At 38.8% G+C, this 27,050-nt stretch overlaps 1 protein-coding gene across 2 annotated transcripts; it reads right to left on the reverse strand.

Annotated features, from left to right (window-relative positions):
- Nucleotides 1–1,809: 1,809 nt before the first annotated feature.
- On the reverse strand, nucleotides 1,810–21,253 carry akt2 (v-akt murine thymoma viral oncogene homolog 2). 2 transcript variants are annotated; one of them, XM_046864378.1, is made up of 14 exons: nucleotides 21,106–21,253; nucleotides 14,394–14,577; nucleotides 13,874–14,002; nucleotides 13,608–13,719; nucleotides 12,428–12,566; nucleotides 12,180–12,311; nucleotides 8,485–8,550; nucleotides 8,318–8,386; nucleotides 8,103–8,225; nucleotides 7,838–7,966; nucleotides 7,528–7,742; nucleotides 7,269–7,356; nucleotides 6,188–6,290; nucleotides 1,810–3,071 (listed from the first exon to the last, which is right to left on the reverse strand). In XM_046864378.1, the coding sequence occupies exons 2-14, from the start codon at nucleotides 14,437–14,439 to the stop codon at nucleotides 2,992–2,994; spliced, it is 1,431 nt and encodes a 476-aa protein (XP_046720334.1). In that variant the 5' UTR covers nucleotides 14,440–14,577; nucleotides 21,106–21,253; the 3' UTR covers nucleotides 1,810–2,991. The 2 variants fall into 2 exon arrangements, with proteins under 2 accessions (XP_046720334.1, XP_046720335.1); XM_046864379.1 differs by lacking the exon at nucleotides 21,106–21,253 and adding an exon at nucleotides 20,638–20,774.
- Between the last annotated feature and the right edge of the window lie 5,797 nt (nucleotides 21,254–27,050).

Raw genomic sequence — 27,050 nt, forward strand, 5'->3', positions numbered from 1 at the left:
CAATTCTAATTCTCAAATCCTCAGAAAGTTCTTTGTCATGAGGTGCCATGTTGGAACATCCAGTGGTCAGTATGAGAGAATTGTACTCAAAGCACAAAATTTTAACTGCTTTGATACAAGATACACAAATTTGTAGACAAAAACATGAACATGATGAATAGGACATGTCCTATTCTGTTATCACTTAGGGTGTACTCATTTTTGTTGCCAGCTATATAGACAATAATGGATATATGTGAAGTTATTTAGGACAGTAAATCTATACTACTATACCAGCTACACATTAACTACTCTAAAATATATCTAAAAGTTTAATTTCTATGGTATTGTCCCTTGAGAAGATATTATATGATGGTTCCTGAAATATCAGGGTTGTACTCAATTTTGTGTGATACTGTAAATGGTTTGAACTTGATCAGGTGTATATTTACATTGACATGAATAGCATTTGTCAGATGTCCTTATCCCAAGCCACTTACAATCTAATCGATGCCATTTATACAAGGGAGCAGTTGAAGGTGTTTGAACATGACCTTCCAATCAGAAGTCCTAACCACTGCGCTACCAGTTCCTTATATTAATCTTATGTGTGCATGTACAGTCTAGGGAGTACAAGTATGGATCCAATTTTTTTATGAATACCAAATGTACTGTGTAAGTGACCCTGCAAATGATTCACAAATAATTTTATGTGATGCTTTATAAATAAAAAACTCCAGGGGAGAAAATGTTGGGAAATCTTGTAAGTGCAGGTATTTTCTGTCTAACTACTGACCATTTATTTTCGATTTCATTCTGGCTTATTCAAGAATGGCATTAATGAAAAATATTTTGGTACTTTGTTCCCATTCATAAGCTTGAGTTTACGAGAAACCTGACCATTCATTTCTTTTCCATTTTACACAATTTAATTCTAAATGGCTTAATGCATGAATCAACACTACAAAGCCAAAATGTGTATGTAGACACCTGAACATCAGACGAATGTTTGCTTGTTGAATATCCTGTTCTAAAGTTTGACTTCTCTTTGATGCTAGAACAGCCTCTAATTTTCTGGAAAAGCTTTCTTGTAAATTTTGGACCATTCACTTATGAGCTTCAGTAAACTGAAGCCTAAGGAAGTCATTTAAAGTGATTTATATCAGAGCACTACACAGGACTACACTTGAGTTCTTTCACACCTGTCTTTATAGATCTTTTTTATTCACACAGGGGACATCCTGTACAATTGTTTTCAAATTTAATGTGAATGTGGTAGCGATAGCAAAGTGTCCACATACTAATGGTCATAGCCATCAATCCTTGTCAGTGGTAGCCCTGGCATTGTAAAGCCAGCCAACATAACATCACCAAAAGTGTAATGTTCTGCATAACCTCTGATTCCACACACACACACACACACACACACACACACACACACACACACACACACACACACACACACACACACACACACACACACACACACACACACACACACACACACACACACACACACACACACACACACACACACAAAAGTATATAAAAAAGGACAAAGGAGCAGTCAGCTGGTGGAATAGATTATATTTATATTGATCTCATCAGGATGATTTGAGAAACAAAAACAACAAAAAAAAGTCAAATGTCTGATCTGTTCAGGAAACAAACAGAAAAAACAAACACATAAAACATCACTCCATCTCACTCACACAATCAGCTCTCATCCTAACTGAAATCATTAACCAGCATTAACACAGAGACATAGAAGAGCGAGAGAGCGAGAGAAGAGGGAGAGAAGAGCAAGAAAGCGAGAGAAGAGAGAGAGAGTGAGAGCCACACATTTCAAATTCATTTAATAAAAATCTCTTTACATCAAAGCCTGCAGAATTGTACAGCTGAGTGACTGGGTGTTTTACAACAGGAGGTCGGCTGCATTTGTGGGGTGTGGTCACGCAAAGCTGTGCAAAGTTCTGCAGAGGTTTGCACAACACGGTTTAGTGATTCCTCTGCTACACCTGCTGAGTGACACCTCTGGTATCTCTAAGCAACAAAACTAAGACTACATCTTCCCAGTGCTTGTACTGTGTTACACAGTGATGACAGCCTTACAGGTGCACAAACTGGACACACTCCACACATACACTCATCCACAGAGCTTTTTTTTCCCTTTACACGTCTACTGTATTTGTATGTGTGCATACATATACATACATACACACACACACACACACACACACACACATACATACCCACCCGCCCTTATGGTTCCTGTACAAAATCGAATCAAAACTCACACACACAGAGTTAAAGATGTACATTCAGAAAACACACACACACACACACACACACACACACACACACACACACACACACACACACACACACACACACACACAAAACCAATATACACGCACACACACAATCAGCAGTATGTGTTGTAGAAACACCACAGTAACAAGTGAATGCATAAAAAGGGCACTTGCACTGCAGGATGGCTTCATGCGTGCATTTTTTTCCCTGTATTTAAAAACTGTAACAATCTGAAGTTCTAGTTCTGTTCAAACTTGGTTAAAACGTGCATACAAGTGTGTGTGTGTGTGTGTGTGTGTGTGTGTGTGTACAGTATATGCTTTTTTCTGAGGTGTTCAACACAATAAGCCAATGAATCATTTTTTTCAAAAGATGTGAAGTGTGTAGTGTAACAGACAGCCAGGAAGACCAATCTGGAGCAGGCGCAGCTTAATGAGGCCTTCAGTGGTCAACAGACTGCTGACTGCAGTAAGTACATTGCCTTGATGTTTGATTTGCTGGTGACTGTGTGCGTGTGTGCATGTATACGGTTTCCAGTTTGCTGGTAACAGTTTGTGTATGAATGGGTGTTAACATGGTGTCCAGGTTGCTGGTGAGGCAATATGTGTGCTTGTGTGCGCATGTGTGTGTGTACATGTGTGTGCTGCAACGATATCTGGTTTGCTGGTGAGTGTGTGTTTGTCTGTGTAGGTCTCTCATTCACTCCCGTACACTGGCAGAGTAAGAGAACTGAGGGAAGTGTGTGCGCGCATCTGAGTCCTCCGCATCCAAACTATCATCTGCACAAACAGAGAAACATTCACATAATATATAACAAAATAATGTTTTATAAACACGCATTCATCATTCCATTTAACTTGGCAAACGTCATTTGAAATACCAGCATTATTAAGACATACACACTTCTTTACAATACAAAGACTTAAACACTAAGCACTAAGATATAACTAACATCCGTTCAATTTCCTGAACTACGATGTGGTACACCGTAGCCGATTTTACACTGGAGCGGTTAATTTTGCATGATTTCTTCTGTTACACCTGCTGACCGGCAAATGGTGCCTCTCTGCAATGAAACTAAGACTATTTCTTGCCAGTGGTTATACTGTGTGGAGTTCTGCCCTCTGAAGCAGGCCAGAGGTCACATTTCATCCAATTAAGTGTGTACATCCCCACATTTTGTATATCTTCTCAAGGGACAATACCATAGAAATAAAACTTGGATATATTTCAAAAGAAGTCAAATGTGCAGCTTGTATATCAGTACAGATTTACTGTCTTCTAAAAACAACTAGTCATTATTGTCAAAATAGCTGGCAACAAATGTGAGTACACCCTAAGTGATGACAGCTGTATGTCGTATAACTGCAAAGCCACACGTCCTATTCATCATGTTCATGTTTTTGTCTACTTGACAGGACCATACAAATTTGTGTATCTTGTATCAGAGCAGTTACAATTTGGTGCTTTGAGTACAATTCTCTCATACTGACCACTGGATGTTCAACATGGCACCTCACGACAAAGAACTCTCTGAGGATTTAAGAATTAGAATTGTTGATCTCCACAAAGATGGCCTAGGTAACACCCTGAGTTACAGAGTCATACAGAGGTTTTCCAAGACGGTTCCACTCGGAACAGGCCTCGCAAGGGTCGATCATAGAAGTTGAGTCCTTGTGCTTTGCGTCAGGTGCAGAAGCTGGATTAAAGAAACAGATGCAGGGGTGCTTCCAGCATTGCTTTAGAGGTTGCATAAGCGGAAGGTCCGCTTGTCAGTGCTCAGACCATACACCATTGTCCCAGAAGGAAGCATCTTCTAAAGCTGGCTCACAGGAAAGCCTGCCAACAGCTTGCCGAAGACAAGCTGTCCCTGAACATGAATTACTGGAACCATTTCCTGTGGTCTGATGAGACTTAAAATAAAAAAAGATAAGAGTGCTGCTGGTACTGGGGAGCTGCAGTTTATTGAGAGAGCCGTGGATTCCAAATGTGACATTCTGAAGCAGAACATGATGCCCTCCCTTCAGAAACTGCAGTTTTCCAACATAATAACAACCCCAAACATAATGCCAAGATGACATTGCTGAGAAAGCTGAAGGTGATGGAGTGACCAAATATGTTTCCAGACCTAAAACCTATTGAGCATCTGTGGACCATCCTCAAGTGGAAGGTGGAGAAGCACCACATGACTAACATCCAGCAGCTCTGTAATGTTATAATGGAGGAGTGGAAGAGGATCCCAGCACTGACCTGTGCAGCTCTGGTGAATTCCATACCCAGAAGGATTAAGACAGTGCAAGATAACAACCGTGCTTACACAAAATTTTACATTCACTTTGGGTGTACTCCAATTTGTTGCCAGCAATTTGGACAATAATGGCTGTATGTTAAGATATTTTTAGAGGACAGTAAATCTGTACTTCTATACAAACAAGTGACACATTAATTACTCTAAAATATATCCAAGTTTCACTTCTATAGTATTGCCCCTTAAGAACATATTAAAACCTTTCGTGAGATGTTGTCTGTCTGTCCCTATATTGCCAAAAGTATTTGCTCATATTTGCTTCACATTCAAATGAACTTGAGTAACATCCAATTCTTAATCCATAGGGTTTAATATGATGTTGACCCACATTTTGCAGCTATAACAGCTTCAACTCTAATAGGAAGGTTTTCACAAGGTTTAGGAGTGTGTTAATGGGACTTTTGACCATTCTTCCAGAAGCGCATACGTAAACTCAGACACTGATGCTGGACGAGAAGGCCTGGATCGTAGTCTACGCTCTAATTCATCCCAAAGGTGTTCTATCGGGTTGAGGTCAAGACTGTGCAGGCCAGTCAAGTTCCTCCAAACCAAACTCACTCATCCATGTCTTTGTAGACCTTGCTTTGTGCACTGGTGCGCAGTCATGTTGGAACACGAACTATTACCACACAGTTGGGAGCATGAAATTGTCCAAAATGTCTTCATATGCTGAAGCATGAAGAGTCCTTTCACTGGAACAAAGAGGCCGAGCCCAACTCCCGAAAAACAACCCCACATAACCCCCCTCCACTAAACTTTACACTTGCACAATGCAGTCAGACAAGTACCGTTCTCCTGACAACTGCCAAACCCAGACTCGTCCATCGAATTGCCAGACAGTGAAACGTGATTCGTCACTCCAAAGAGCACGTTTGCACTGCACTACAGCCCAATGGTGGCGTGCTTTACACCACTGCATCCGATGCTTTGCATTGCATATGGTGATGTAAGGCTTGGATGCAGCTGCTCGACCACGGAAACCCATTCCATGAAGCTCTCTATGTATGTTCTTGAGCTAATCTGAAGGCCACATAAGGTTTGGAAATCTGTAGCTATTGACTCTGCAGAAAGTCGGTGACCTTTGTGCACTATGCGTCTTAGCATCCGTTGACCTGCTCTGTAATTTTGGTGGTCTAACACTTCGTGGCTGAGTTGCTTTCCTTCAACTTTGTTATAATACCACTAACAGTCGACTGTGAAATATTTAGTAGCGAGGAAATTTCACGACTGGCCTTATTGCACAGGTGGCATCCCCTCACGGTACCACGCTGGAATTCACTGAGCTCCTGAGAGCAACTCGTTCTTTCACAAATGTTTGTAGAAGCGGTCTGCAAGCCCAGGTGCTTGATTTTATACACCTGTTTAGATGTGTAAATACCTTTGGCAATATCGTATAAATTTAATTTATATATAAATAAAGTAGAATTTATTAATAAATTCTTATATAGATTAGCAGACACAATACATGAAGTTTTATAAATTCACATGGACACCCAATCTAAATGTATATTCTCAAACAATAATCTTAAAGAGAGACACACTGTCTTGCAACAAGATATAACACGAACACACAGCTGATATACTCACACTGGTCAGGTGGTGTGACAGTGATGGTCTGCAAAGTGAATTCCTCGTCAAAATAGCGAGTGTCGGTCTCTGATGTTACCTGAGGCTTGAAAGGAGGCGTGAGCTAAAAATGGAAGACAGAGAACATGAAACATCTGTTAGAATAAAGAACAATGATGGCTAATTGTGCAAACTAAAAAATATATTTTTTTGCTATTTACCTATTACTTTTACCATATTTGGGAGCATTAGCAGTTGAACCATACAACTGAGACCATACAGGTGCAGCTCAATTTCTTTTTTTTTTTATGTTCTTTTAAAGTTTGTATAGATTTCCTCCTGTTTCTCTGGTTTCAGACCACCTCTTTAAAGCATGCCAATAGGTGCACTGGCTATGATAAATAGTCTGCAGGTGTAAAAGTGTATGATGCCAACAACTACACTGGCATCCCATTTAGGGTATATTCTGTGAAGCTCCAAATCAATCACAACATAATTAGAATTTCTTATAAGATATAATTTAGATTGTTATATGAACTACAGCTTGGGAAAACATTGCGCATGATGAATAGCTCACATTCAACACTATATATAGTTTTGAAAACTACAGGCTTTCCTGATATTTTTTCTTTTGCATGTCTTTCAAACACAAGTAGACCTGGTTTCCTGCCGCAGCAAAAGGGGAAGAAAACTAGATTTAAATATTCTGCTCCTACTCCAATGGAGCACAGAAGATTTGATATTTTGACTCTTACAAACTAACATCTAATTTCAAACTGAACGGATGAGTTATGTTAATCTGCTATATAATATGCATAGATATGCTTCATTGGTGCAGAGGGGTAATTCATTAAGCACTGGGTGTGAAACTGACAGCTCTGCAAAAAGCTATGCATTTTTTTGCCACCCGTGTCCTCGAACAGCTGTTGCCTTACCGCAAAAAAAAAAAAAAAAAAAAAAAAAGAAGAGAAAAAAGAAAACTCCTCAGACCTTTCAATGAACTAGGAGAGTCTAAAAGAATATCTGTCCCAAGCATTCATTACATTGTCAAATATAGAAAATCCCTCCAATCACTGTCTCCCGTTTTTAGTTTACCGCTCACCTTTTTCTGCAGTACATCCTGCCAGTTGATGGAGGAGAAAAACTTGTGATTCATCACTTCTTTGGCGTCTTCACAACCTCCTCCCAACCTTCGCTCAGTGAGAAAAGACAAGTGTCGCTTACAAAACATCGACTCACATCGAGGTTACGCATTTCAAAAACACACCTTCTATGCTGAGTTTATTTATGGATTTCAGATATTAAAGATTTAAAGAGGTAAAATATCTATCGCTATTCACAGTACAGGGTTTCTGTCTGACCTTTGTTTCGGGTCTTTCTTGAGCAAGCCAGCGAGAAGGCTTTTGGCATCAGGTGACAGGTTCCGGGGAAATCTGATCTCTTCCATTAGGATAAGCTCAAACAGCCGCTCGTGGTCCTGATTATAGAAAGGCAGTCGACCGCACATCATTTCGTACATGACCACACCCAAACCCCACCAGTCTACTGCCCGCCCATAATCGTTATCCTCCAGTACCTGCAAATGGATAAGAGAAAATTAGAAAAACTCTAGTCCAAGACAATACTGTGTGGCAAGTGCATGAACATTAGGAAAGAAGTGCATATGTGTACCTCGGGTGCAAGGTACTCTGGAGTTCCACAGAAAGTCTTCATGGTGGCTTCATTGGTAATTCCCTCCTTACACAAACCAAAATCTGTGATTTTAATGTGTCCATCCTTATCCAGCATAAGATTCTCCAGCTACAAAACACACAAATTAACATTAATTGATTCATATCTCTCTGAAAACAAAGAGGCACTGCAAAAAAAATCCTTCAGTAATGTAACAAGCGAGCATGAGCATGAGTGTGTGTGTGTGTGTGTGTGTGTGTGTGACCTTCAGGTCTCGGTAGACCACGTCTCGTGAGTGCAGATACTCAAGCGCAGAAACGATTTCTGCTCCATAAAACTGTGCTCGATCTTCCGTGAAAACGCGTTCACGGGACAAGTGGAAAAAAAGCTGGATGGAAAAAGGGACCAGGAGAGGGTCAGGTGTATAGGTGTGTAAAAATTAAGGTATGTACATAATGTTCAGTGTGTAGTTTTCTGTACCTCGCCTCCGTTAGCATACTCCATGACAAAGCAGAGTCGGTCGTGTGTTTGGAACGCATACTTTAGTGTCTAAGAAAAACACACAAACGTCAGATCATGAGGCACAGGCACACTCGTGGGTTTATTACAACACTGACAGGTCTGTGTGTGTATACAGAAAGTCTTACCGTAAGGAAGGGGTGTCTGGTGTTCTGCAACACCCGGCTCTCTGTGACCGTGTGTGCCACCTCATCCTAAAACACACAAACACAAAACAACGGTCATCCACAACCCACCACTATGTACGGTAAATAATCCTGCAGTATACGAAAAACACAAACCTTCTATTCCACATTTCAATATCAGGACAACATAGGTCTACGTGTTAAATGTGTCAGTCAAAAACACTTTAATCGCTATTTTTGGCTTTAATTATTAACCGTTTTGTAGTGTAACAGTTACAGTGAGATCAGTCGAATGTCACTATCACTAAATCGCTATCACTAAAGCGGATGCAGCTGCATAGGGGTTTTGTGTTTTATAACAATAACTATCTATTTGATCTTAGAACATTAGAGGACGGTTTTGGTTAGTGACAGTGCATCCGGAAAGTATTCATAGTGCTTCACGTTTTTCCACATTTTATGATGTTCCAGCATTATTCCAAAATGGATTAAATTGACTATTTGCCTCGAAACTCTACAAACAATACCTTAAAATGAAAGATTTATTTTTTTTAATCTTTGCAAATTTATATATAAAAAAATTTTAATAAAAAAAATAATAATATTACATACGTAAGTATTTATAGCCTATGCTCAATACTTTGTTGAAACACCTTTGGCACCAATTACAGTCTTTGAGTATGATGGCACACCTATCTTTGGGCAGTTTCTCAAATTCTTCTTTGCAGAACCTTTCAAGCTCCATCAGGTTGGATGGGGAGCGTCGGTGCACAGCCATTTTCAGGTTTCTCCAGAGATGTTCAATCGGCTGGGCCACTCAAGAACATTCACAAAATCATCCTGTAGTCACTACTTTGTTATCTTGGCTTTGTGCTTAGGGTTGTTGTCCCGTTGAAAGATAAACAGTCACCCCAATCTGAGGTCCAGAGCGCTCTGAGGACGGTTTTCATCAAGGATGTCACCTGCCACCACCATGTTTCACTGTAGGGATGTTATTGGCCAGGTGATGAGCAGTGCCTGGATTCCTCCAGACATGACGCTCAATCTTTGTTTCATCAGACCAGAGAATTTTTGTTAGAGTTTTGTTTCTCATGGTCTGAGAGTCCTTTAGGTGCCTTTTGGCAAACTCCAGACGGGCTGTCATGCCTTTTTACTGAGGAGTGGCTTCCATCTGGGCACTCTACCATACAGTGCTGATTGGTGGAGTGCTGCAGAGATGGTTGTTCTTCTGGAAGGTTCTTCTCTCTCCACAGAGAAACGCTGGAGCTCTTTCAGAGTGACCATCAGATTCTTGGTCTCCTCCCTGACTAAAGCCCTTCTACCCTGATCGCTCAGTTTGGCCGGGCCGGGCGTCCTGCTCTAGGAAGAGTCCTGGTGGTTCCAAACTTCTTCCATTTACGGATAATGGAGGCCACTGTGCGGACTGGAACCTTCAATGCTGCAGAAATTTTTCTTCCCCAGATCTGTGCTTTGATACAATCCTGTCTGAGGTCTACAGACAATTTCTTGGACTTCATGGCTTGGTTTATTCTCTTACATCTACTGTTAACTGTAGGACCTTTATATAGACAGGTGTGTGCCTTTCCAAATCATGTCCAATCAGGTGTACCACAGGTGGACTCAATCAAGTTGTAGAAACATCTGAAGGATGATCAGTGAAAACAGGAGGCACCCGAGTTCAGTTTTGAGTGTCTTTGAAAGGGTTTGGTATACTTATGTTCATGTGATTTTTTTTTTTTCTTTTCGTTTTTGATTTTTAATAAATGTGCAAAGATTTCAAACATCTTTCACGTTTTCATTATGGTGAATTGTTTGTAAAAAATTTTGGAAAATAATTAATCTATTTTGGAATAAGGCCATAAACTGCGGAAAATGTGAATTTCCGGATGCACTGTATATGCATTAAGTACATCTCGTTTACCAGTATAATGGTTGCAATTCCGAATAATTATTGTAATCCTTAAAGCTGCATGATTTAGGACTGTGCGATTTTACCTTCTCTGGTAAAACAAATGTTACTGTGAGCTACCCGAGGAAGAAACTTCCATAACATGGCGTGTGCTGTTCACAGCAAAGGTTGCTCTCACAACTGCACGCTATGTTGTAAACCGCATATATGATGATGGCCGCAAATTGTCCATGGAGTAATGCACCAATTGTGGTCCATGTTGACATGATTGTATGACACAGATCCTACATATTTTTAATGTGCACTTTCATACTACAAAAGCTGCCATTCTACCTCCTCCCAAAGATGTTCTCTTGAATTCAGATACAATGACTGTCAGAGCCACTCTGCAACACTGGAATCGTTGTTGTGTTTCACAGAACAAGTTTGAGGCAATTTTTACTCTGTGACAGGGTGCATCATCACGCTGGAAAGTTGCCGTAATTGATTGTGGCCATTAAGGTATGCACATGGTCAGCAACGATACTTAAATTGCCTGTAGCATTTAAGTAATCATTGATTGGATATTACTGAGAAGCAGAAAAACATTCCAGACTATTTGTCCACCATAACCAGTCTGGTCTGTTGAAACGAGGCATGCTGGGTACACGGATTCATGCTGTTGGCATAAAAAGTTTAACCTAGCTTCTGTGTGCTTCAGCGTAAAAATGCAGTTCAGACAAGGCTATGTTTTTCTACGTTTTAACTGTCCGGTATTGGCGAGCCAGTTTTTTGTGCACACTGACGTCTTAGCTTTCTTCTTTTGGCTGAGACAAGTATAACCCACCCAAGAGTCTTCTGTTATTGGAGTCCATCCACATCAATGTTCAAAAGGTACATTCTTAAATGCTTTCTTAAACTCGATTGTACAGAGTAGTTAACTGAGTTACTGCAGACTTTGTCAGCATAAACTTGCTTGGCGAATCGCTCTTAAACTCTCTAATCAGCAAGGTCATCTGCAAAACTTGTCTTTATTGCACCACTCATCAGCAGTTACAGAAATACTCAAACACTACATCAGGCACACACAATCATGCACTGGTCAAATCACTGAGATCACATACACCAGCCCATTCTGATGGGTGATGTGTGGGTTATCTGAAGCTGCTGGCCTGTATCTGCAGAGTTTTCGGCATTGCACAACTTCCACGCGATTGCCTGATTAGACAAGCATTCACCACTCATCACTGGTGAGAATATCTACAGAAAATTTTATGAATATATTTAAATATTGTAACTATTTTTTTTTACATCAATGAGGCGTTCAAAATACTGGGGTAATGATTTAATTACATCATAAAAACATGGCTAATAATCAAAAATTAACCTGGAAAGATATGTAGAGCATGGTGGAAATGATTATTTTAGTCATGGCTGAAATCGGCAGGTGTCCAGCACAGCCAGGTAATGATGTTTTGAAATATTTCTGATCTACGTTCTTAAGAATAGAGATCTTAATCTTGCCTAATAAAAACATATTAATTGTCTTCAGGACTTGGCTGAAGTCGAAGAGTGATTAAATTTGATGCATTATCCAACATATCGTATTACATGTAAAAAGATTCCAACCCGAAACTCTTGACACACAATGAATTACTACTACCTCTCTGTCATCTCCGCTCAGAGCAGCTCCAGAATATATGTAATGATTTTTATAGGACAAAAATGATTCACTTTGATATTACATTGGTACTGAGACTAAAAGACCAAAAACTGGGTAATGTGCAAATTCAGTTGTGTGTATTGTCACCTTAGCAATGATGACCTCCTTCCTCAGAATCTTCATGGCATAATGCACACCTGTTGCTTTCTCTCTGACCAGGATCACTTTCCCAAATGTGCCCTTACCCAGCAGCTTCAGGTAGTCAAAGTCACTCATTGTCTACAGAGCGGGAAAACACAAACATTTTACATAAAATGTAAATAGTGTCAAGCACTAATGCTCACTAAATCTTTATCAAGAACACTCATCTCTCTGTGCATGAGTAAGAGACTAACCACTTTGCTGCGTGATTTTCCTGAAGATGTCTCCATGCTGCTGTCTCCTGATGAACTGAAGTTAATGTCCATCGGTTCCTCCTCCTCTCGCGTCTTCAGTCCATTTGCTACAGCCTGAATTGCCCGAATCCACTCCTCCCTGAGAGAATGAGAGGAGGAAAAAATAATCAAAACAAAAGTAAAAGTAAAATTGTTTAGTCTGGGTCTTAAAACTATTAATGTATTACTTGATAATTACTGGAATTATCAGCATGGTTAATGGTTGTGTCCCAAATGTTTAAACACACAGAACCATTAACAATAAACATCGTAATGGTAATTATATATCTCTGAATGTTCAATCAAATTTGGTTTTTAACCATCAATTACTTTGATCTGTGACAGTACACCAGGTTTAATGCTTGACGCTTCATACTAGAACAGATAAGGTTCGGTTTACGAAGGTGGCATTTAAATTTCAGAGAAAATAAGATGTAAAGGTAACGACAATATCTTTACCAGAGACCCGATATGAGCCTGTACCGATTAACCGGCGAATCAACTGATACAAGATTACTGTCATGAAGGGTTGTAGATTTACCATTTGTAAAAGACTATCAAAATGAATGGAACATGTGATGCGTCCATGGGTAAGAGGCTGGTCTGTGCACTAGAGGTGTTACACTGTTGAAGGGTCACAGTACATTACCTATGCATAACATGCCAGTAACTTCGTTTGTTATTTGAATAAGTTCCTTGCTCCATTACAGTTACGCTACCTGGCCTTCATCCTAGGGCTGGGCGATAAATCGATTTTATCGATTAACTCGAATGTGTAGTTTACATCGATCTGTTTGAATAAAAATCGGTTTTCTCTTTAATGTCCGCCGACGATCTCCTCTGGGCTTCCATAGTTTGGAACAAACTCAGCCCCCACCCCCCTTCCCCCACGCGTTTGCCACAGAGATACACAAACAACATGGCAGCGAGCAGAGAAGAACTCGTTCCCAAGTAAAGTTAAGACAGTCGCATGTTGAAAATACACGGTTAAGCAGCCGCACTTTGTTTAGTGTTGCGCGTCCAATCGTACACTTACGGTACGTCGGATTTTTTGTGAAAAAATTTAATTAAAGCAAGTGTACAGGGTAAAAATCAACCAGAAATAACCCTGGAAAATGGTCTTTATAGTTCTGTACCCTACCTCTCAGCATTACTGTCCACGTGGAACGTTCTCTCAATAACCGTCGTCCACTGAAGGCAGCGAATTACAAAGGTATTGGGACGTGGCCGCTCGGTCTTCATCAGCTGGCATTCTGAAAGAGGACAAATCATACATACACGATAACAGCTAGCAACAACAGATCAAACTGTACACACTATAATCTATTGAAATTGTGATTTGATGTTAAATCATTCACCACCTCTCCATTCATTATCTTGCATACCAACAGCCACACATACACACACCTGCTACAGAAAAGTTGTTGAGTGGGGGCATGTTGGGATCGGACACATCAGGTTTCTCCTTGTAACCGATAAATGACCCATCACTCTTTAGGATAAAATACCGCGGCCTCCATGTCTTAATGTATTCACCTAATAGGAAGAGACAAGATTACATATACACATACATACACACACACACACACACACACACACACACACACACACACACACACACACACAGGTATGAAAAAGTGTTGGCCAGGTTTCCAGATTTTGTGTTCACTTTGTGTTATCTTTTACTAATATTTAAATTAGTTTGATGATCTGAAACATTAGTGTGACAAACACACACAAAAAAAAAAAAAAGAAATCAGGAAGGGGTCAACATATTTTCACACCACTGTATATATAGTTTATGAGTTACCTCATTAATCTCTAGAACAACAACACTGTACAGATTAAAGCTTATGTACAGACATATGTTCTAATTCAGGTTTACACCGAGTCAGTGGTGAGTTCGCAACATTCTTTCGCAACTCACCTCTCTTGTGGAGCCAACCTTCTCTGACCACGCTAACCTCATTCATGCTGTGTTTGTGTGTGTCTCAGTGTGCGTCTGTGTGTCACTGTGTGCACAATTGTGAGCGAAGGTGTCGAGGATCAGCAGGCAACTGTGAGATGAGTGAACACAACCAGCAACAAAGACACACATGTGCACACAGCACCTGAAAGACACATGAAATACATGTTCATTACACAATACATATGCAACAATATTGATATGACTAATATTACATTATTAAATACTACCCTGTCAATCATCTTCCATTTATTGCACATTTAAATGCTAAACACACTAGCAGAGGTGATGGCGTTTTAAAATACACTATGCAAGCATGATTGGTTTTAATTCTCGCATTTTGACGGAAAACGCATTTTATTAAGATTTGTTTGAAAAGGATTCCATAAGGTGTCTGTTATTCTTCTTTTAAGCTTATATTTTAAATGTGCAAAATAGAATAGTCTTAAAATCAAAAGAAAAAATTGTCATAAGACTGAGAAATCTTGAAGCATTTAGCAAAAAAGGTAGTCATATATGCTAGATCATGAATGCCTATTGCCCATTCGCATATAACATATCAACTATATTAAAGAGGAAAAGAATACAAAATAAAATGAAAAATAAAAAGCAGTTGAAGTTCAGCACATTTTAAAAAAATAAAAATACAAAATAAATAAAACCCTACCCCACCCAAGCATCCCCCTATAGTCTCAAACATGTTTTTGAAGCCTTCTCAAATCACGACTTGCATTTTTTAAATATATATATTTTTGGCCATTGAACGTTTTAAATATATAGTCTATTCTCTTTCTAATTTCTCTTGCATAATTTCACAGCTTTTCTCTCATCGGCACTGCTTCAAGGAGTAAATGTTTCTATCCAATCATATTCTAGCCAACACATCACATGTTTCCAGAGTCAAAGGAATGTGCTGTGAGGCCTGAATCAGCAGTGTGGGCACCTGTAGTGTAAAGTACATGTTGCTTAAAACAATCAGATTTTGAGTTGGCGACATGTGGGCCATCGATCAGGCTTTCGATAACGTCGGCATTTTTCATGTCCTTTGATTGGGTGGTCAGACAGCGCACTAGTCACAGCTCGAAAAGGCAGAGAAGGTCTAGGTGTGAAATGCACGGCCTGCCACTGGTTTACGGAACCTTTTATCTGCAGCTACGCATTTCCTATTTACCATGGTGATTTCTGTTAAATCGATTGGGAAATAATGTCTTAAAGCAGCAGAGGAAGTAAGTGTGTGTATCTTTATGACATCATTACAGATGCAATGGTATTTAAACTAGACAGCAACCTAGAGCATTAGGTTATGAAGAGCAGAATGATTAGGATAAGCAAGATTTTATATCCTATAACAGCTTCTGATTACAGTTAAAAGGAAGTTAGAGAGGAGAGTATACTGTCTTGGCCCAACATGGCAAACCGTATCATGTTCGGTCCAGTGTAAGCCAAACGGAACCATATTTCCCTGGCAGTTCTCAAAAATTTCACAAATGCTGGTTTTCTTCATTCCTCTACATGCCTTCTGAAAGAGCATGACGTGTTTATATCACAGCCCATTTAAATAAGTTCTGGAAAAATGGAAACAAAAAAAAAATGCTAAATGGAAAAAGAAAAGACAGAAAGGAGATATTTTTTACATATATACATAAGCAATGTTTATTTTAATGCAGGTTTATATGCAAAGGTGAACAAACATGTTTTGACTAAACTAAACCAAGATAGACAGACCATCCTAACCTCCATTTAAACAGCAGCATTTCTTTTGTTAATTTCTGATGTGTTGATTAGGTTTCATTATTTTTCATATTCGTACATTTATGGAAATACAGTCAAACCCCGATAATTTGCGGTTTGGAACTCGGCGCTCGAAAAATTTGTGTGTTCTCATTTGAAACCTGACTAACAGCAAGTTGCGGATTATCCTAAAATTCACGGGAATCCGCAGCGGGACAGAATGTTCTGGAATGTTAGGAATAACATTGTTTTCAATAACAAATTCCTTTTTCTTTACACAAATTATTGTATTAAAGTAACAGTAACAATGTCTAGATGAATTCACTAAAAGTACCATAAGGGCTGCGTCCAAATTTTGCAGATTTTCCGGGGACCACTGTATTATAAAGCTTCCTCTAAAAACCGCAAACTTTATTTTAAATAATAAATAAATAACAATAAGCAATTTAAATTTTACGTTTCATATAAAATTGCCTTAAATTTCATAAATTAAAATAATCCTTTTGAATGATGAGTGGTTTTAAGTCAAGGTTAGTCATCTTTGCACAGGCATAGTCTCAGGGCACACAGTCATAGCCGTTTCCTTCGACAATCGCGCCAATCTGAACTCCAGTCCACATCAGACATGCTCCTGAATCTATTTTTCACAATGCTGCACAACAGTTAGACTTTCATTCAATCTAGACCAGCTGAACGAGAGATGTGCAAAGGCTGGATTATACTTCTGCGTTGAAGCGTGTTCGCAGACTCCCTTCATGATGCAGAATAGGGGGCTTTATGGATAAGCGTGCCATGCAGGTGTGTGCACCCTATCAAACATTCAACAGTATATAGGCGACATCTAAATGATGTGTCAAGCATGCTTCGTTCCAAATCTTAGGTGAGGTGTGTGAGATTGCATACATGGAAAGATTTTAAGGCGATGGTGTGGTGCCTTTTTCTGCAAGACGGACCAAAGAAGAACTCGTTCTTTCTGAGAGCAACGCTTATGTATATCGGATTTCCTGTTTATAGAGAGTCATATAACACATTTGTCAAAAAACAAACCAACAAGAAGAGTTTTATACAACGGTTAGTCCAGGTCCACTTATTCAACTGTTCGAGCGGAGTTTCACGAGTACTCAGATTTCCTACAACCTCACTGGAACGTTTCAATGTGTATCACTGTGTACCGCTCTTCTGTGTTTACCACATACCATTCCACTTTCTAGCTTAAAACTAATACTACAGTAGAGTACGTGACATAAGCAGACACAGCAAACAGTGAAGAATGAAAAGGCAGAAGGGGCGCAAATTTTCCCAGAAACACCTTTAACTGGAATGTACAGACCGACATGAGCTTAGCGGGCGTGCTATACTATATATTTGGCCATACTGTATTGTGTCTGAAATGCATCAGTCGATAGAACTAATGTACGAGAGCAATCTCGCACTCGATTGAGTGGTTATATCAAATAATTCAACGCTGACCTACTTCAGTTGACCAGTGGAAGCACACCGACAGGTAAATCACAGATATTCAGTGTAACAAAACTTTTGCTTGCGTAATTTTGCTGATGGGAAGTAGTGAAACTCAGGGTTTTATCGCGTCCACACGTTTGCTTGTTCTCCATTTAAAATACATGACTTCTGTTTAATTTTTCACTTACTTCCCCCAGGTAGAGATGTTTACTTGCACGCGAGCATGCTGGATGGCAAATGAACACAGAAGTGGAAGCCAGTTCTCATACAGCACAAGCCTACACACAGCATGGCTTTTGTATTCCGCATTGTCACTTTATACTCTATTATACGCTATCATTCCTCGTATGCAAATGTGAATTTCATTAAAAAAAAAATTCTAATGACAGTCATGGTTTCTACAATCTGCACTTCACTTGCTGTATAGATTTACAGAAAAAAAGTGTTTAAACTTTATCCAACTTCACCCGTCTCCCTACACCATGGGTGCTTAAACCTAGATGTGCAAACAACCGCAAATTCACATGATTATTTTCTTGTCAATTACAAGTCTTTCTCTCTGAACATTTTTTTTATGTATTCTATACAGCCTCTGTAACGTACACACATGCGTGAATGTAACAGAAGGTCTATTACTAAGTGTTGTTAGAGAAAAAAATATTCCTAACGCAGTAGTGTGATTCGGCCCAACGCAAAGCAGCCTGGTTTACACTTGAAGCGCGATGTCACGCACGTGTGCAGAACCAGTCATTATTATTCACACACTCGCCGTCGGTCTGTAAAAAACTTTGTTAAACGTCGACAAACTTGCGTTGAAATTTTCTAGCTGTCGTGATTGTTGTCATTGGCTGAGATTGAAAATCAGAACTCTTGACCTTAATTCAAAAGTATTCACGGACTTAGAAAATCCAGAAGATTGGCATGTAAAGCAGGTGATTGAAAGTGATATGAGAAGTTGAATTCAAACACTAACTGTAATAGGAAACCCAGTTAATGTTGCTGCTCAATAACGTTCTAGACTTGCACAACACTGTGCAACTTTAGACCCAGCACTAGTTGAGCATGGCAACAGATGGACAGGTGAAATTTGTTCATATATTTTTTAATCTGCAGTAGGGTGACACGATGTCACACTTGGTGTTGCAGTCACAAGATTTTAGTCCCTTCAACGTAAGATGATATGGAAATTGATGGCTTAAAAAAAAAACTAGTCTTTATAATTAAATTTTTTCAAGATAAAGTTTCTAAATTTAATTAACTGAAATGGATGGAAAATGTCCTGACAAAAAGAAAAATCACTAACAAAGATTATCCAATGACTGTGAAGAAGGCACTGAAGCCTGTCATCAAAGCGCTGTCTCAGCTTTCATTCATACAGGGCACATTTGTGGTCACGCCATCGATAACCTTTACTAACAACAGTTACGTTAGTCCAGGCAGAATTTTTTTACATTTTTTTTTTTTTTAAGGCATTCATGTGGAAAAATATATAGCTTTCACGCACTATTCTGAGCCCGAGTAGCCTTTGCAGGTTTATGTTCTTTTACTATAAAAGTAAAACAATGTTTTCCAATGCAGTACTGATTCTCTACGTTCTTACTAAAGCAAATAGTATAGCACATTAAATATTTATATATATATATATATATATATATATATATATATATATATATAATATAATAATATAGGTGCGAGTTAAATGACACCCAAAAACATCAAATACGTACCGTAGAGACGCGCGATACCGCTTAATTTCTACTCAGCCCAATGCCAAGTACTTTCAATGGCAGAATCCCTAAAACCAAACACCAGTGTTTTTTGAAAGCCACCATTATTAATATTAAATAGACTAAAGCAGGCGGAACTTCTTTTTTGGTTACATTCATTACAAAACATCATTATTCAGACAAACTACATTCCTTCCCCTTTTATAAATTCTTGTGAAGTAACAAGAGAATGGTGACATTTTCTCTTTGAGTCCATTTCTTCTTAGACTGAACAACTTTTCTGCTACAGCTCATGCAATGATGCAGTGATCCAAAAATGGGACTGGGTGATGGAATGCTGGTTTGGTTGTACAGTGGAAGAGGAAATAGCTCCTAAACTCACTTGATTTGTTTAAAAAAATATATATATCCCACATAGCTGTAGATATTTTAGCCTGAGAATCGATTCTCTCTACATGGGAAGTGGTAGCTCAATGGTTAAGGCTTTAACCATTGATTCAAGCCCAAATACCACTGGTGGGCCCTTGAGTAAGGCCCTTAACTGTAATGCCCTACAGAGACGCTGTATCATGACTGACCCTGTGCACTGACCCCAGCTTCCTAACAAGCTAACAATGCTTTTAATACTAATACAGAATTCATTTTCCTATGTGAAGAATATTCTTCCTATACTAGAAACTAAAGTATCGCTAGTATCGAAATTTGCGATATTTCAGATATCGATATCAAATCGCCCGTCCCTGATATAGAGTTTCCTCAGAAAGTGTGTGGTTACTATACCCATACTATCTCATGCCAACATGAATAATCGTTTCTGATTCTGACTACAAAAGTTGACTTTCTAAAAAAGTTATCTAAAGCCTAATTAAGGGTTTTTGCCTTGTGTGTTTATACTTTTCTGCATTTCATTTGCCAAATAAATGAATTTCTTGAACAAATAAAATGTACTTTTTTCGTCACGACTCTCTACCTTGAAACACATATCTGCTTATCTCCTGCATCACATTACCTTCACAAGTCTGCACAACTCAACTAAAGTACAACAAAAAACATGCATAAATCTCAAATTATACTCGTTTAAACGATATTACGCTTATTATTTAATAGCATAGTCCAGCGTGAAAACTTCTGTCAGGAAAGTGCGGGCTACGGTTGCTAAGCTAACAGAAGAGAAAGTGAGCAGCTTTACATGAGATTTCTTTGCACATGTTTAGAACAAAGCGAGACATTTTTAAGTTTTAAGTCGTAAAATTGTTCAAGCTCAGTCCGGACGCTATCTATACAACCTTAAACCTGTGTCTGCTCCAGCTGAGAAAGTGAACCTGCTTGGCTGTAAGTGCTCCAGCTCTGGTAACATACTAGCAGCTGTCCCACACACACACACACACACACACACACACACACACACACACACACAGCTCCCCGATTTAAAATGGAGGCCACTGGGTTCGTTTCAGGGCTTAACACACACGGGAAGAAATAACCAGACTTCAGCAGAAGTTGACATTTACATTTACATTCCCAGTTCTCCAGCTTTAACCTCGTGCTGGTGCTGCAGGCTGGGCTCAGTATACTTCACTTCTAACGGCGTGTGTGTGTGTGTGTGTGTGTGTTAGCTGCAGGCTGCTAAAAGCTAATGGAACCTGCGCTCAGCAAACACACACAACGGATTCCCACTGCTGGGTTTCTGTATATACACATATAAATTAAACTCGAATGAAGCATCAACACTGTTTAATATGAACGCCACTCACCACAGCTCAACACTCCTCCACGCCGTTCTGCTCTAAGTTTTACTTTATCAACCTTCTTTAGAGTTTTTTTAGGCTTCAGGCCTTCAGCTCCTCACTAGCGCACAAACAGGATGTGACGTCATGTCAACGTCAACAACAATAAAAACTGACCCCGCTTTCTCACGGAATTACTATTATTATTATTACTATTATTATTATTGCTTCTTTTATTTATATGGAATTCGGTAAATTTAAAATATATATATATATATATATATATATATATATATATATATATATATATATATATATATTCTTTATTTTTTAATACACATATATATATATATATATATATATATATATATATATATATATATATATTCTTTATTTTTTAATACACATATATATATATATATATATATATATGTATATTCTTTATTTTTATTATATATATATATATATATATATATATATATATATATATATATATATATATATATATATATAGTCCACATTGTACACTAACAATGACGACATCTGAACTATGAAAGAACACATCTTGGAATTAAGTAATAAAGAAAAAGCTTGTCAAATAACCTAGGATATGTTTTTATCATTTAGATTCTTTAAAGCAGCCATCTTTTACATCAATGACAGCTTTGCACACTTTCAGATATGCACATTTACACAGGCAGCCTAATGCTTTCCCAACAATCTTGCAGAGTTCCAAGACGTGTTGAGTGTTTGTTGGCTGCTTTTCCTTCGCTATCGATTTAATTGGAGTATCTCTTCTGTTCATTCACTTTTCATTTTGTTAATTGATGAAATTACGCTATTAATACTTCTATTTTTGAAAGCGTTTTTTGGCATTTTCACACCTGCCTACAACTTTTGCACAGAAATGTTAGAAAAAGTAGACGCATTTCAATTTTTTTTTTATGTGCAATGAGATGCCGTATGTCAAGGTTTCTGTAGTCATATGAGCAAAACTCTGTCAGAGCAGAGAACTAGACAGAACATCTGCATCAAAAGTGGGCATAGGTTTGCCTTAGGCTGTTAGTGCTAGAGTTTGAATGATTTTTATATATATATATATATATATATATATATATATATATATATATATAAACGATTAGGTTATGAGAGACATGTATTTGATCAAACATGACGTTTCTGTGCTAACATAACAATTGTGAAATAGTCAGTGGTGAAGAGTGTCAACTGGCAGAAAATTGATGTGCAGACATCAAACATGAGTTTAGATACATCAAAAGTTTTCACATCCTAAACAGGCATGAAAGAAGTCTGACTAACCTGCAGGTGGTTAGAAACCAATCAGGAAAGCGTGTGAGTGGAAATTATGTAAACAAGAGTCAAAGTGTAGAATCAAAGAAACAAAGTGTCAAGAGGAAAAAGGATTCAATACCGATGATGTTTTAATTTTAGGAGAGAACTCCTTATGGCTGTTTAATAACTAATGCAGAGTTTCTCTGGAAAAAAATAAATTAAAACGCTTATATATTTTTTTCCAGCTTTACAGAAATAATTAAGTAATATCACAAGAGCAAGAGTGTAGAGATTATTTAGAGCAAGAGAGAGATTATACAGACTATAATTATGGCTGTGATTTGGGTATGTGAATAGGCAATTCCAGCAGTGCCATTATTTAGTATAATAACCCAACTGCAAGTGCAATATTGTTTTATATACTGGAAATGAATATTGATTAACTGATAGTTTGGATGTCATGTGGCCATATGTTTGTTGATTTTTATTGCTCTGCTTGCAGAAATAAATCCTGCAAGAGCTACACTCACTTTCTAAAACATCAGTGCATGTTGTATAAAATGATAATGTTATATAATTATAATGTTTGTTTTGACCTAAGAAGTGAAATTGTTCATGTCATACATGTAGCATGTACAGTGTGATGAGCAGATGTGATTCACACAGTGAACTATCCCACTGCAGTTACCTACTCCTGAACTTTAAAAATCGACAGCTCACCCCACACTTCTTTCGTTGCACATAAGGCATGTTATACGCTCTAACTGTGTGCAAACACCTATTTAAAAAAACCTTAGATGTACAAATTCTTTGACTCCGACACTTTGCACTTTTACACACGAGTCTTTTGCACTACTTTCATACTGCTGCTCTCTGTCTTGCACCTTACAAGTGTCTTATATTCAGAACTTCAGAATGTTCACATATATTTGGATGTATATTTGCACCAGCGAATTCTTTACATCTATTTAGATGTATAGTTGCAGATAAACAAAATTCACTCTTTACATTTGCTTAATTGTATATTCATATACATATATACATATACATATATACACACAGTGGGAAAAAAAAGTTTTTTGTCAGCCAACAGTTGTGCACGTTCTCCCACTTAAAAAGATGAGAGAGGCCTGTAATTTTTATCATAGGTACACTTCAACTATGAGAGACAAAATGAGAAAAAAAAATCCAGAAAATCACATTGTCTGATTTAAAAAAAAAAATATTTGCAAATTATGGTGGAAAATAAGTATTTGGTCACCTACAAAAAAGGAAGATTTCTGGCTCTCACAGACCTGTAACTTCTTCTTTAAGAGGCTCCTCTGTCCTCCACTTGTTACCTGTATTAATGGCACCTGTCTGAACTTCTTATCAGTATAAAAGACACCTGTCCACAACCTCAAACATTCAGACTCCAAACTCCACTATGGTCAAGATCAAAGAGCTGTCAAAGGACACCAGAAACAAAATTGTAGACCTGCACCAGCCTGGGAAGTCTGAATCTCTAATAGGTAGGCAGCTTGGTGTGAAGAAAGTAACTGTGGGAGCAATTATTAGAAAATGGAAGACATACAAGACCACTGATAATCTCCCTCGATCTGGGGCTCTACGCAAGATCTCACCCCGTGGGGTCAAAATGATCACAAGAAATCCCAGAACCACACGGGGGGACCTAGTGAATGACCTGCAGAGAGCTGGGACCAAAATAACAAAGGCTACCATCAGTAACACAGTATGCCGCCAGGGACCCAAATCCTGCAGTGCCAGACATGTCTGGGCCCGTCTGAAGTTTGCTAGAGTGCTTTTGGATGATCCAGAAGAGGATTGGGAGAATGTCATATGGTCAGGTGAAACCAAAATAGAACTTTTTGGTAGAAACTCAACTTGTGTTTGGAGGAGAAAGAATACTGAGTTGCATCCAAAGAACACCATACTTACTGTGAAGCATGGGGGTGGAAACATCATGCTTTGGGGCTGTTTTTCTGCAAAGGGACCAGGACGAGTGATCCGTGTAAAGGAAAGAATGAATGGGGCCATGTATCGTGAGATTTTGAGTGAAGATAAAATGTGGCTGGGTCTTTCAGCATGACAATGATCCCAAACACACCGCCCGGGCAACAAAGGAGTGGCTTTGTAACAAGCATTTTAAAGTCTCCAGATCTCAATCCCATAGAAAATCTATGGTCAAGACGATCTGCCGCAGTTCAAACCAAGCGTCAGAATGGGGAAGAAAGGTGATTTAAGTGACTTTGAACATGGCATGGTTGTTGGTGCCAGACGGGCTGGTCTGAGTATTTCAGAAACTGCTGATCTACTGGGATTTTCACACACAACCATGGGCGTAAATTTCATTTAAGAGTAGGGGGGGACAATACATATAAAATTTCTCATGAGCAATTTTTGAAGGGGGACACAAATAATACAGTCAAATTGTACTAACAGTATAAAGACACAGTGTCCCCACAGTGAAAAACGTTGTTTCTATCATTATTATTGTAGCACAGAGACTGCGTCAATTACAATGGTAATTCAAAGCGCTTTACGTAAATAAAGTAAAACTATCATAAAAAAATAATCGCAACAATAAAAACAAGGAATTAAAAAAAATGTTTAACATTTTATTTACAAATTAATGAAGACACTTAAGAACAGAATAGAAACTGATTATAAAAATACAGTGGTGTCAGTTCAGATGTAGCACAGTGCATATTTAGTAAATGCACAGATAAACAATAAATGCTAATTGTGTGTTAATGTTAAATTAACATTATACCAAGTTGTCCCAAATAAAACACTGCATGGGAAACGGCTTTGGCGTGTTAGTGTCAGTGCTCTATGCTACAAGCTATTGTAAACAAGCTAACGTTCACTAGATAAGTCATATTTTAATCGCTAATAGAGCAGATTCATGGAAAATTACATCGCTGATCAGCATTTTTGCCGCAACTAATTTATGAATGAGTCTGCATCAACTACATTAAAGAGAATCGCTTTATTTAAAGTGAATAAAATACCCTAGTTAATGGAGATGAAAATTAGTTGCGCTGCAGACACACACCTGACCACTGTGAGGAAGGGGAGGGGGGAACTCAACTGTTTCTAAATGCATTTTTGCAGTTTTTTTTCCTACTTACACAATTATTTTAGGTATACATACATATATTTTTCATATAATAGTGAATACATATAATGAAGAGTGCGATGTTTTTAAATAAATTTTTTTTTGGGGGGGACATGTCCCCCCCGTCCCCCCCGGGATTTACGCCCATGCGCACAACCATCTCTAGGGTTTACAGAGAATGGTCCGAAAAAGAGAAAATATCCAGTGAGCGGCAGTTCTGTGGGTGCAAATGCCTTGTTGATGCCAGAGGTCAGAGGAGAATGGCCAGATCGGTTCGAGCTGATAGAAAGGCAACAGTAACTCAAATAACCACTCATTACAACCGAGATATGCAGAAAAGCATCTCTGAACGCACAACACGTCAAACCTTGAGGTGGACGGGCTACAGCAGCAGAAGACCACACCGGGTGCCACTCCTGACAGCTAAGAACAGGAAACTGAGACTACAATTCGCACAGGCTCACCAAAATTGGACAATAGAAGACTGGAAAAACGTTGCCTGGTCTGATGAGTCTCGATTTCTGCTGCGACATTCGGATGGCAGGGTCAGAATTTGGCGTCAACAACATGAAAGCATGGATCCATCCTGCCTTGTATCAACAGTTCAGGCTGGTGGTGGTGGTGTAATGGTGTGGGGGATATTTTCTTGGCACACTTTGGGCCCATTAGTACCAATTGAGCATCGTGTCAACGCCACAGCCTACCTGAGTATTGTTGCTGACCATGTCCATCCCTTTATGACCACAGTGTACCCATCTTCTGATGGCTACTTCCAGCAGGATAACACGCCATGTCATAAAGCGCGAATCATCTCAGACTGGTATCTTGAACATGACAATGAGTTCACTGTACTCAAATGGCCTCCACAGTCACCAGATCTCAATCCAATAGAGCACCTTTGGGATGTGGTGGAACGGGAGATCTTCGCATAATGGATGTGCAGCGGACAAATCTGCAGCAACTGTGTGATGCTATCTTGTCAATATGGACCAAAATCTCTGAGGAATGTTTCCAGTATCTTGTTGAATCTATGCCACGAAGGATTAAGGCAGTTCTGAAGGCAAAGGGGTCCAACCGGTACTAGTAAGGTGTACCTAATAAAGTGGCCGGTGAGTGTATATATATATATATATATATATATATATATATATATATATATATATATATATATATATATACACTATCGACCGGCTCAGACATCGACCTTTTCTCATAGTGAACAGTTTTTCGTCTGAAATTTGCGCCCGACGAACGACCAAATGCCCGCTTATCGACCTTTTTTTGGTTACTTTTGTAATGTTTTTAATTCATACTTTTTACTGTATTATTGTCAGAAATCCACCTGCCACGTCCCCTTCGGCGGCTGTCAAAACCTCCGCTTTCCCTGAAGCCCCCGGCTTCAACAATGCACACCTGGGGCTTATTATTCACTCATCCCCAGCTGCTATATAAACCCCTCATTCATCCACACTCCTTGTCGACTATTGTTGATATGTGAAGGTGTTTGGTGCATGTTTGTCTGCGTTTTCCCTGTCACACGTATTCCTATGCGTTTCTT

Source organism: Silurus meridionalis, chromosome 13 (assembly GCF_014805685.1).
Source record: "Silurus meridionalis isolate SWU-2019-XX chromosome 13, ASM1480568v1, whole genome shotgun sequence".
In the NCBI taxonomy this organism is placed as follows: Eukaryota; Metazoa; Chordata; class Actinopteri; order Siluriformes; family Siluridae; genus Silurus; species Silurus meridionalis.

Bases quoted from the DNA above. Each gene is read 5' to 3' on its own strand.
- akt2 (XM_046864378.1), bottom strand. From the start codon at position 14,439: ATGAATGAGGTTAGCGTGGTCAGAGAAGGTTGGCTCCACAAGAGAG. The intron at 8,551-12,179 runs GTGACAATACAC...TGTGTGTTTTAG, and splicing joins AGGAGGTCATCATTGCTAAG to GATGAGGTGGCACACACGGT. The intron at 6,291-7,268 runs GTGAGCGGTAAA...TTCCATTTTTAG, and splicing joins AGGATGTACTGCAGAAAAAG to CTCACGCCTCCTTTCAAGCC.